Source organism: Diplotaxodon limnothrissa, linkage group LG14 (genome assembly GCF_057381915.1).
Source record: "Diplotaxodon limnothrissa isolate DT_005_m linkage group LG14, D_limnothrissa_male_GT1.1, whole genome shotgun sequence".
Taxonomy (NCBI): Eukaryota; Metazoa; Chordata; class Actinopteri; order Cichliformes; family Cichlidae; genus Diplotaxodon; species Diplotaxodon limnothrissa.
In genome coordinates, this window is record NC_140609.1 from 36,420,254 (window position 1) to 36,432,657 (window position 12,404).

Consider the following 12,404-nt stretch of genomic DNA (forward strand, 5'->3'; position numbering starts at 1 on the left):
GTAAGATATATTATGATTTCTTTATGATAGTACAAAGTGCGAGTGTGTAAAGTTTAAAGAGTAGCAGACCAAGAATTGACCCTTGCGGAACCCCTCAATTTTTGAATTGAATTGAAACATAAAATGTTCTGGTCCTTAGATATGATGAAAAGCAGTTATGAAGGCTTTGGATTAAAATATCATAATCAAGAGTGTCGAAAGGCAGTGGTGAGATCAAGCATAACTAAGACTGAACGACTGTAACTCAGTGCTCTTAAATAATCTTTCTCACTGCAGAATGATGGACTTCAGTTTACTTGTAAGGTAATTACTGATATCTTTCCTCGTTAGCATTGTGTTGGCACACACCTGAATCCACCAAACCTGCAAACTGCTAAAATATCTGCTTTTATAGAGGTGATCACACTTGCTGATGATCAGTTAATTAAAGCGAATTTGAATAGCAGCATCTGGCAGCTACTCATGTCTTAATTCCCATGGAGGCAGTAAGGATATACTTAATACTTAATGACATGGTGTAATATGTTATCTGTTGTTAATCTGATGCTGCACTTACCAAAATTTAAGACCAGAATAATTTTGTAATATCCTGATACATGAAACCTGGGAATTGAAAGCAGATGCATTTTGCTTTTACCATGACTTTCTTAATCCATTCATTCTTTTCTGTAGCTCTATAAACTAAAAGTGTTACCAAATTTTCATTCCTACAGTGTGCACAATGGACACAACATTAATATAGGAACAATATACGTTGCCTTTGTTGAAAGTAAATATCAGTGAGTTTATACAAGCGTTTAGACGAATTCAGAGGAACTCGCTGTCCTCGCAACTGGCTCGGGACACACTGCTCTTTGTGATTTCATTATGAGTCAGGTTTGTATCATAGTCCGGCTCTGAAGCTTTTCTTGTTGCAGAATAAAAAGTAAATTAAATTATCCTACTGCTCCTAAGTAAAGCACTGCTTTCCAGCAAAGCATCGCTCGCCAGCAAGATCTTCTTGATCTGACCTTCAGACACCTCTGGTTTAAAAGTGGGTGTGTCTGTAAACACTCAAACAGAACCATAAATCAGCCACTCTTTGAACATAACTCTACCTCATTCAATTTAATCAATGCATCAGCGTTACGCAATGCTCAGATTAAAGTAAATGTATAGGAGTGACATCTGTAAGATGTACAGGGACGTACTGGAACATGAAGAGTGATTTATTCATTTGAACTTTTTGTCCTTTCTTACAGGGAACATCACTTATTGTAAGTAGCCCTAAGCAAAAATCTACTCAGATTTCTTTTTTTCTTTTTTGTACTCCACAGCTTAGGGCGATAGAGACTGTATTTGTAATGTTTTATTGAGGTTTGCAGTCTAGTGGAACTCCTAGTGGAAGGATTGTGTCACGCACTACCCTGCCAGGCACGTACGGCAAGCTTATTTATGTGAAGGGAAAATGGTCTCTTTCTTTTTAAAAATCTCCTCCTCATCTCTTTCTCCCTCAGTTCGACATGCAGAGAATCACCCTGGAGGAGCTGAAACACATCCTGTTCTGCGCCTTCCGTGACCACCTCACCATGAAGGACATTGAGAACATCATCATCAATGAGGAAGAAAGCCTAAAGGAAAACTCTGGCAACTGTCAGACAGAGTTTGAGGGAGGTGAGCTGAATTCCCTGAGCTGGCTTTGCACATAGGCACGAAGATATATATATATATATATGCCGGCGTGTGTGTGTGTTGGGCTAGTCGTGTGTAGGTAGAGACAGAGAAAGTAATCCATTCTGTCAGGAAGAATTTGATCTGTCTCATTGAGATCTAAAGCCAACACAGTCACAGCACACCTGCTGATTTATTAATTTGGGGGCTTTCGTGGGAACTGGTGTCAGCTGGTCACCTGTTTAGAAGCGGCACAGATGAAATATACATGAATTCACTCTGCAGAACTATCCAAGATCCATCCAAGATTCATGGATATCAGAGCAGCAGAGCGTATTATAAGACTTTCACTCTTATCATAAAAACAGGAAATGCAATTGTTTCTTTCAAAACCATTTAAAATGTTTTTTAAATGCCAGGTTTGGAGTCAGATTTGATGAATCATCCCTTTCAGTCATCTCTGCTTTGGGTGCTGAGAGAAATACATTTTAAACAGACCACAAAGTGACTCAATTTGCATAAAACATTTGCAGTTTGAAATGAAATGAAACTTGGCAGTGTTTTGTCACAGCACTCGGCATTCAGGCCAGGCAGTTCTGAGCATGTATGTGGGGGGGATCGTGTTAATAATCATCTGTTTGGCTGTAACTGAACAGATGCTCTGCAAGCGAGAGATATGTTCAAGCAAACTTTGTTACTAGAATGTATTTATCTTCTGCTCCCCACTTAAAAAAGCTTCAGCCTCTTCAAAACTGCACATAAAAAGTTATGTTTTGGAATTTTTTCCCCAGTTTCTCACCTAAACTCATGTGTCTATTCAGCCTTGTTACATTTTAGCATGTGCAAATTAATTGATTCCATGTGTGTTTTGAAAGCAGATTAAAAAATGGCATCTATTGTGTTTCAACACCAGAAACATGACTTTTAGAAGCACAGAAATCTGAGTCATAACACCAGCAGCTTCTACATGTCCCAAAGCAGCGTCCCAGCCTGCTTCGTTATGCAGTGAGTCTGTGCTTATCAGTCTCTTAGGTTAATACTGTGTGAATTAAATTCCAATGTGTTGAGATTTGTCTTTGTAGCCACGGCCGTTTATATTTCTTCTGTGGACCAAAATGACTCTCAGAAGCATAAGAGACTTTAATGTCTCTCACAAACACACGTGCCTGTGAATAAAAAAGGGATTTACTAGGCCAACACTGGTGTCACTGAGAATGGACAAAGATTGCACAAGCACTTTATCAAGCTCTTAAAACTGGTGTAGAGTGATGACAACATGATGACCCTACTAGGTTTATGATTAAGGCTGCCCACTGCAGAATCTATTGAGCCCAAGGTCTTCAAGTACCACCTGCCACACAGGGACACCAAAAAAGTGCTCAGTCATGGAGAAATCGATACATCAAGTCATGGTGTGATTCATACTGAATACGATTCATCATGCTACACTTGTGCTTATTACTTCAGCTTTCTGATATATGAGGTAGCACAAGAGGCAGTTGATTTCCCTCTGGCTTTTCCTCGTTCTGGATCAATATGGTGGGAGGCTGAAAAACAACTGGAAAAAAATGTAACCACTGATCCATAGAAGTTCACCAGACGCTGATTCATTGCTGAACAAATTGCACCAATAGCATAAAGTGCGGAGAAACATGCTGGAGCTGCAGCAGCCATCCAGAGTGCCACTTGCAAGTGTGGAAATCAACTGCGATCCATAAATGTCACAGCTGCCTCACAGGTGTGGAGATTTAAGGGCATATAGATTGAATCTCTATATTGCATACGCTGGTTAGTTTGTGCACTTGCGCTATGTAAGGTGTGATTTCTGACTTTTTCAAAATATCAGCGTTGTTGTTGCTGCTTTCAGCATAAAAGAAAAATCCCCCTGGAACACATTTAACAGGTTCAACTAAAAAGCAACTAAATTACGCAGCAATTCCCAGTTTAGCCCTCAAAACTCTCTTTTAACTCGCTTTCCTTTTTTAATGCCTTTATCACCATTTTGCACCACAGATTCTGCTAAAGGCTTCAGGGCGATTGTGGCTCAAGAGTTGGCTGTTCGTCTTGTAATCGGAAGGTTGCCAGTTTGAGCCCCTGGCTCGGACAGTCTCGGTCGTTGTGTCCTTGGGCAAGACACTTCACCTACCGCCTACTGGTGATGGCCAGAAGGGCTGATGGCGCCATATGGCAGCCTCGCCTCTGTCAGTGCGCCCCAGGCCAGCTGTGGCTACAACTGTAGCAGTGTGTGAGAGTGAATGAATAGTGGTATTGTAAAGCGCTTTGAGGGGTCCCGAAAAGCGCTATATAAATGCAATCCATTATTATTATTAAAGCATTTTGTGTGCTTTATTAAACCTCAACTCTTCAACTGCAGCCTACAGCCTGACCTGCTCATATTTAATTTGTGACAAATATGTTTATAATATTTATTGTGACAAATCATACTTTTGCACCACCGTTCTTTTGTAGCCATGAGGTTGGGAATCTATTACCTTTTCAATATTTCTTAAACCTTCTTAATTAAAAATGCATGGTGTTTACAAGCAGTCAAGCACACATTTACTTTTCTGCAGGAGTCAATGTATTTTGATTCTTCTCAGTACTGAACAAGAAGAAATGTTGCTAGTAGCTGAACAAATACAAACAAATACAGAATCACTGCATCATAGTCTGCAAATGCTCTTTGATTGTCTTTTAATAGCAGTTTGGAAATCAGCATCACAACAGTAACAAGTGGAAGTGTCATAAATTAAACCAACACAGTATGGATGTCAGCTAAAGTTACCCCGCTGGATAAGGACAGAAGGATGAATGCATTAGTCAGCAGCCACTAAGCCACCGAGCACTTTATTACCTTGAGACCACAGTGGCCCGGAGAAAGTCCTCTGTGGATATTTGGCAGTTGTATCATTAGGCTGGGCGGCTGCAGAGGTGTTTTATGAGGCCGACATTGGATTCAGTTGACTGGACTTAGAACGATTGTCTAGACCACAACTCTCCTCCCATCTTCAGTCCAGCAGCTGAACACATGTTCTTTCCATTTGTACCCTGCTAGCTCATCCTCAGAGATGTATGTGAAAGATTGGGCAGATTTTGTTTAAGCAAGACTTTAAACGAAACTGATTTAACAAAAATTGTGACGTGTAAAGTCCCTGAACTCTATTAACGCCATAAGATTTAATTGACTTGTTTGGAGCTGGTTGGGGATAAACTGCCTTCAGACGTTGTGGTAACATTCAACAATCACAGGCTCCTCTGAAGAAGAAGAAGAACTTAAAAGAAAGCAAATTTATGACTACAAAGCCGGGGAAGGCTATGAAAAAGATTTAAAAGCACTTCCAGCTTGCAATTTCCACTGTCCAAAATGTCTTTAAGAAATAGTAGCTTAGAGAGATGGTGGAAGTCGTGAAAAAATGGGAAACAGGAAGATTTAGCTGTCTGAAGACTCATGGTGCACTTCTCCACTGAAACTGCAAAACAATTAAAGATCATTTCACCTGCCAGCAGCGCTGTTTTGTAACAGATGAAGACTTTCATGTTGTGTCAGCAGTAGATTAAGATTTAGGGAAACAGGTTTATGGAGGGTAATACTGAGCGGAGAGTGATTTCTCTACCAGCTCCTTAATTTCCATCTATGTGACACAAATGTCTAACAGATGACACTGTGAATGTGAGTAACTGTCGGTGTCAGCATGCTGTTCCTCAAAAGAAGCAGCCAAAAGATCTGTTCTTAGAAAACTACCCTAAATTGTTTGTGTACAAGGAGCAAACCACATTTAGACTCTTCACTCACCCAGTGTTGGGTTATGTAACCTTGGCATTTCAGTTTGTGGTCTAAGATGTGGATAAAATGTTTTATATAAATTTGAAAGCCTGGAAAATAATTATTCAGCTCAAAATTGCCAAGTAATGAAACCACCTCAGCCAAAAATGATGCAGCCTTTTCTGTCCCACATTCCACATTTTCTTTGGAGCAGCACTCAAGAAGCATTTTTGATGACTTTTTTGTGTGAAAGTTAAGAATAGTGCCGTGTGTCTGCAGGTCTTTGGCTCAGCCTCCCTAATTACTGTGGCCCGGAAAATCATTTCACTCACTGCAGGGAGGATGAGCTGCTAAATAACTGGTCAGGGAAAGAAATTGATCGAGCCAGAAGTAAAAACCTGGCCTGCTGTTGTGAAAATGTGTGTCAGTTTGAAATCCCATTTCATGACCTTCAGTTCAGCATCCTGTCCTTTAGTCTAAACTCAGGGTTTATGGAGACGAGATTTTAAAATCCTGAGTTTGAGGTTTTTCGATGAAATACAGAAATCTCCCCCAAACACATTATACCCCCTCACTGCTCATTATTATACAATAATACTCTTCCTTCCTGTTTATGTGAATGAGTAGAAAAAATATTAAAACCTTCTCTCAGTGTGATGCGGTTAAAAAACAGCACAAACTGCAGCTTTCAAATGGCTCAAGAGTCGAATCACTACCTTTCAGACAGTTTCAATTAAAATGAAAGAAAGAAAAGAAAATTATTACCTTTGAGAAGGTAATTAGGATTTTTTTTGCATGTATTAGACTATATTAGCCATGAATCTGGTGTTCCTGACTAAAGGTGACTGGGTGGGTTTTTCAGTCTGAGCCCCCGAGCTCTGAAACTCCCCTCTGGTAAGCTGCACAATAGGTGAAATCATTAAAAATACTTTTTTTTAAAAATCTGTTTTTCTCCTCCAGTCCATGTTCTGTACTTTTCTTTGGGTTTTACTGACCCGTTTCTGCTGGTTTTATCTGAATATCTCATGTAAAGGAGTTATTTAAAGGTGCTTCAGGAAAAGAGTTGATATATAACGAGGTACAGCGAGCCTGTTTGACAGAGTTAAAAGGAAATGTTAGAATACATGCTATTTATTTAAATAATCCAATCTTTAGCTTAAAGATTCTCCTATCACTTTAAAGCCGCTAGACTAATTGGGCTCTGTTTTGTGAAATTTGGCTGTTGCTGTGATGTCTGGACCGCTGAGTTGTGGCTTAGTGGGCCTCTCTGTTGCTTCTTTCAGCTGGGATCCAGAGCAATAATTCTCCTTGTCATGGCCTATGGGAGATCACACCTCAGGGTTATTTCTTTTGTTCTCGGCTATAGTAAAACATTTCACAATAAATTATATTTATGTGCTGAACCCAATTCGAAGTAGGTTTGTTAATAAGTTATAAGTTAACGGAGGAAGCTGGGAAGGAAATGTGGAAGGTGGGGAGACAGGAAGGAAATTAATGCTAGAGATGGGAATGAAGGGAAGGGAGAGGGCACAAAAACAAGGAAGCTCACAAAGAGACTGAAGTAATGGACGAAGACGTAAAAAAAATTAAAGAAGAAAGGCTTCAAGAAAGAAGGGAAGGAAACAAAGAAGGGAAGAAGATCGGAAGGAAGGAAGGGATGGAGAGAGAGATGAAGAAGCTACCACTGGCTGCTCTCTTATTCAGGAGTCACCACATATTTGATTTGGCAGATTTTTCCAAATTAAATATTCATGCAACCCACAAAGGATTTGTGTGTCCTTCTGGGGTCAAGCTGGGAAATCTTTTGTTTGTTAGCCGATGAAGATGGTACGGATATGAGGAAAAGATGAAGATGGTTAGGAAACAAGGAAGTGAGAAAGGGAGGGACACATAGCAAACCAGGAGTGGAAGGAATGAGGTAGGAAATGAGGAAGAAAGGAACGGAGGCAAGGCGACCAGCGAGGAAGATGAAAAAAAGAAGGAAAAGCCAATATCCTGAATGCTTCTTGTGCGTGGGTGTGCTCATATTCAGATCTTTTTCCTCCAAGCCCCAGAATTCAACATCTGCCCTCTAATAATCCGGACTCTTTCCACGTGGGACCATCCTTTGCTCTTGGTCCAAGCTGAGTTCTTATCCTCGACACCAAACCACAAAAAAGACAACAGAGCAAGACTTACATTTTAAGCATCTTAGGGCACTTTGTAATACTATTCAGCTTTGAATGGCATTAATCTTTCCTGGGAGAGAAGTGTTGACCAATGAGCTGAAAAAGTAACACTTCACAGCAAAATAAACCATTGAAAGTCTGATGTGTGTCAGTGAGCCCTCTGTTTTTCTTCATTATCGTTGTCTGGGCACAATAAATGATTTATCCAGAGTCTTATTAGAAGCAAAAGTGGTACCATCATTTAAATCTGCTTATTTTTTATTTATGTCCTTCATTTGTGTTTGTCCGCTTCTCACATCTCTTTCAGTTCACCCCTCAAAGAAGAACCGTCAGACGTGCGTGAGGAAGAGCCTCATCTGCGCCTTTGCCATGGCATTCATCATCAGTGTCATGCTCATCGCAGCCAATCAGATGCTGAGGAATGGCATGGAGTAGCTGTGCCCACTGTGAGCTGGAAACAAGCCAGCCTGCATGTGCATGCCAGTGGGTGAGGTCGTGTCCCTGTTGATTGGAAAAGAACTGCAAGGAGCAACGCTCGAAATAATCAACGAAATCTGTTTTTAAAATTGTTTTTAGTGTTTTTGAACAAGGGCCACGTCTCCACCCGACGTCCAATAAAACCATGAAGCCAGCATGAGGAGTCGCGCAGGACTCCTCCCCCTTTACTCTGACAGGGACACTCAAGGGCTGACATTACACATAACATACTGTTGTCTCTGTTTCCCTGCTGTAATAAAAAATAAATAAAAAATCCGACAACGATGCAGGAGTTAAGAGCTGTTCGCTTTCCCAGCAGCCGAAAGTGATGCACTTCTGCTGATCTGTCACCCACCAGAAGACTCACGAGCTATCAGGGCTGCAGTCTGGCTCCCAGGAGAGAAAGGAAGGAAGGAAATATTTGCCCTCTTATTAGTGCTCCTGAGAAAAGATGATGGCAAAGCTTGCCACCACTGAAGCAGGAGGATCTGTACAGGCCACAGCTTCTCTCACGTTATAATACTCCAGCACTCCATCTAACTACTCTCTCTGGGGGCTAGTAGGTGCTGGCATCAGTTCATCAGCCCTAGAAGCCAATCAGTCAAGCATCTGAAATGTTATATGGTAACTCCGGGCTTGTCTTTTGAAAGAACAGAGAACATTGGGAAATATGTTATTTTTTCCTCTTCCTGGACACTGTTGGGTGAACAGTGTGCAGAGTGTGAAGAAAAAGTCCTATTTACAGAAAAAAAATCCACCCTCCAATGCTCTAGGTACTGTGTGTGTGTGTGTGTGTGTGTGTGTGTGTGTGTGTGTGTGTGTGTGTGTGTGTGTGTGTGTGTGTGTGTGTGTGTGTGTGTGTGTGTGTGTGTGGTATACAGGTGTGAATCCATTGCATTCAACTGTGTCATAATGTGTAGGTGGAAATAGCGAGGATAATGGTAGAATCAGAGTGGCGAGACGTTTTTCCAGCTGAGAAAACTTGAATCTTGCCTTTTAATCTAAAAGTAAAATGTCTTGTGGCGTTGAAGCATTCAGGCTTCATGTCAGAGTTCCAGCACCATGTCTTTTGCTACTCTTTGATGACAAGGGACTGCTACCTAACCCTAACATATCACTGTTTTAAATACTTATTTAACCAAGATTTTATGATCTGGAAATACATCTGTGACACCATCATGTGGCATCGTCATCATAACTCGTTTAGGAAGAATACAACCAACCAAAGACAAGTCACCACCAAGAGAGTGATAAAGTGTTTCAGGGTGGATTTTTTTCATTTGAATTTTGGGTGTTTTTTGTTTTTTTTCTTGTCCTTTAAATCACCCCACATCAATTTAAAGATTTCTTAATGCTGTGAAAAATTGCTGAGCAGTTCTAAAACCCAAATTTAAAAGTTTAGTATCATCATAAATGTGGTATATATTATTAAAATCAAAGGGTTTTTCAAAATTAACAAGGTACACTTAGATTTTTCAGCTGTATTAACTTAAATCTGGGTGGCTCCACAGTGTAGCGCTTTATGCATTATTTGCCTTCTAAACAAAAACTTTCAGGTTTGATCCCAGGAGGAGGTTTGAGTCCCTTCAGGGCTGCGTCAGGAGGAGCATCCATTATGGAAAAACTGACAAATCGAACATGTAGAGCTACCTGCTGCAGTGACACCTTGTGATTAAGGGAGCAGCTGAAAGTAGCTTGCATTATTTTAATCTTAATCCAGTCACACATGACTGGATTATCTGCAGAACCAAAACTGTACAGAGTCCGCTGATTTATAAATCTTCTGATTTATAAACTATTTTTAAAAAATCCTTATTGATTTTAATTACTTTTCACAGCAAGAGTAACTAAAAGAGTCCACTCGTACTCTTGTTTTAGATAACTAGATCTTTATTTCTGTTCTTTAAAGATGCATAATGCTCTCTGTATCTGTTTGATCCTGGGAAATTTCCCTGGACATGACAGTTTTAGATCACACCTTCTGACCGCTTGAAGAAAAAAATCTGCAAATTAATTGATACTAATAACAGTTTTAAGTTGCAGCCCTTTGGCTGCAGAATAGACAGAATAAGAAAAATGTAATCATGTGCACATTAAATGCAGCTTCAAGGCTAGAACCCAACTTGTGTGGAAGAAAAACATGTCACTGACTCACTGACTCAAGTACTCACCATAATGAAGACTATATTTTATGACTACAGCGATAGAAGTCAAATCGTGCCACTCTTAAATAATTCGGAGGCAAAACAAACTCTCTAAGGCGATGTACAAACATTCTCACAGCACTGAATAATTTGACGGTTCCTCTCCCACCGAGGACAGCTCTGAACTCCTGCACTGACTCCCCCCCAGGGGTCAGAAACACCCCTATTATCAAGTGCATGCGATCAAGTCAGTGTCTTCTGTAAATACTGTAACCCATGTCTGAAATGTCTCCAGTGTCTGTTGAAGTGTACAGTATCTGTGTGTGTGCATGACCGTCGGTGCTCTCTGCTCACTCGGGTTCAGAGGTACAGGGAGGAGGCTCAGCAGGAGTAGAGGCGGCTGCTTCATCACAAACATGCCAGGTGCAGGCGGTAAAGGCCCTTTCTGTTTCCTCTCAACCCTCCTGCCAAAGCCATAGAACTCTGCCGAGGTGAACCAGACAACACAATATAGACATTTTTCCCTGTTCCTACATGGAAACACAAGATCAAACGGGCATTTTTTTTTTTTTGGCATAAATATGTATATCATATCGGACTCAGTTTGTTCCTGTTATTGTTTTTGCACTGTACCTGTCATCCATTCCAGTGAAACGATGCAGAAGGTTGTAGGTTTGTGCAATAGTGCCATCTAGAGGTGAAGTAACATCACACTGGCCGTGCTCTTGTCTCGTCACGGTGTTTGCGTGTTTCTCCCTCTCTGCACACTCATGGGATTGTGCTGTCAGGCAGGACTCAGCGTTATATTCACAATATGTGGAAAATATATTGATATTGAATGTTCAAATATGAGGATATGTATAATGTATAGGTTGACTTTGCTCTACCTACACTTCTGGCAGAGCAGCACTTGCAATGCGAACACATAATTAAACGGTGTATTTATAGGAACAGATTTCTTGCCTATGGCAGACAAAGTGATTTTAAACGTGTAAAAGGTTTCATTCACAGATGATTTATTACTATCGCACCCTGGAGACTTCATAAAGAGCACTGCTGCAAAAGCAGCCTAAACAAACTTGTACAGTAGGTCACGCTGGTTTAGTTTTTCATCAAAATGCTTTTTTTCTTTTACTATTATTTTTGAAAACGTTACAGCACTGGTGGACATTTCCTACCAAAAAAGAACTAGACACTACTGTTATGTAGTGGTTAATTGGAAAACTGTTTTATCACGAATTTCTTATTTAGAAATAATTAAAATTTTATTTGATGTTTTTTTTTTTTTTTGGGATGGATACTGTTATTGCAGTGATGCTGTAATTAAACTGTCTTCACCCCAGTAGAATGATTGCATGACTCCATCACTGAAGTGGATGGTTTGTTTTGGAGGGGAAACGCACAGTGTCTCTTTAGTAGCATGGTGGTTGGATCCCACATTTGTTTCTTATGTAACATTGTAAATAGCTACTAAGACAGCATATCTATTGGACAAGCACATATTATACATACTTTGCACGTGCAGTATTTAAACATGTAGGCTAGAGAATGACTTTCAGTTGTACTATTTATTAGAGGAATACTAATTATCACTGTAAATATGAAAATCTGTACAAAACATCAAAGCATTAAGAATACTTGCAATAAAAAGACATTTTCTAAATGGTGCTGTTTGTCTTATTATGCAGTAGACTTGAGATCTCAGTAGTTATTAGTTCAAGATCAGGACACAGTGTTTAAGGGATTGTACATTTCAAAATATAATTTACTTTGAAGCTATCTGATCCTATGCCATGACATTTAAAACATTAACATAATGCTCACTTAAATAAAAAAAAATCTCTCACTTTGTGATTTTTAAAAAAGCAAATAGAATGCATTTATCAAACACTTTTAGTTAATGTTTGTTATGGAGTACTGGCAGAAATCTTTAGCCATTCCTCGTTGCCTCAGGGGCAATGATTTATTTGAACATGTGCAAACATAAATGGAAATATACGTAAAATAGAGTTTATAACAATATAACAAGCTTGAAAGTCAATATTTGGCATTGTAACTGTTATTCTTCAGTTCTAGTTTTCTTGTCATTTCCACAGGAACAGTTTTCCAGGCTTCTTGAAGGATATTCAGAGCTCGTCTTTGGGTGTTGTCCGCCTTTTGTTCCGTTCTCGTGTCACAATTATCCCACACTGCTTCAGTAAT

At 39.9% G+C, this 12,404-nt stretch overlaps 1 protein-coding gene across 1 annotated transcript in view; it reads left to right on the forward strand.

Annotated features, from left to right (window-relative positions):
- LOC146619331 (calcium-binding protein 8-like) overlaps positions 1 to 8,016 on the forward strand; it is a 53,617-nt gene extending 45,601 nt beyond the window's left edge. The window contains exons 5-6 of the mRNA XM_085370789.1: positions 1,497 to 1,653; positions 7,889 to 8,016. Of these exons, the coding sequence (XP_085226915.1) occupies positions 1,497 to 1,653; positions 7,889 to 8,016 (285 nt within the window). The remainder of the gene's footprint in view (positions 1 to 1,496; positions 1,654 to 7,888) is intronic.
- The last annotated feature ends 4,388 nt before the right edge of the window (positions 8,017 to 12,404 follow it).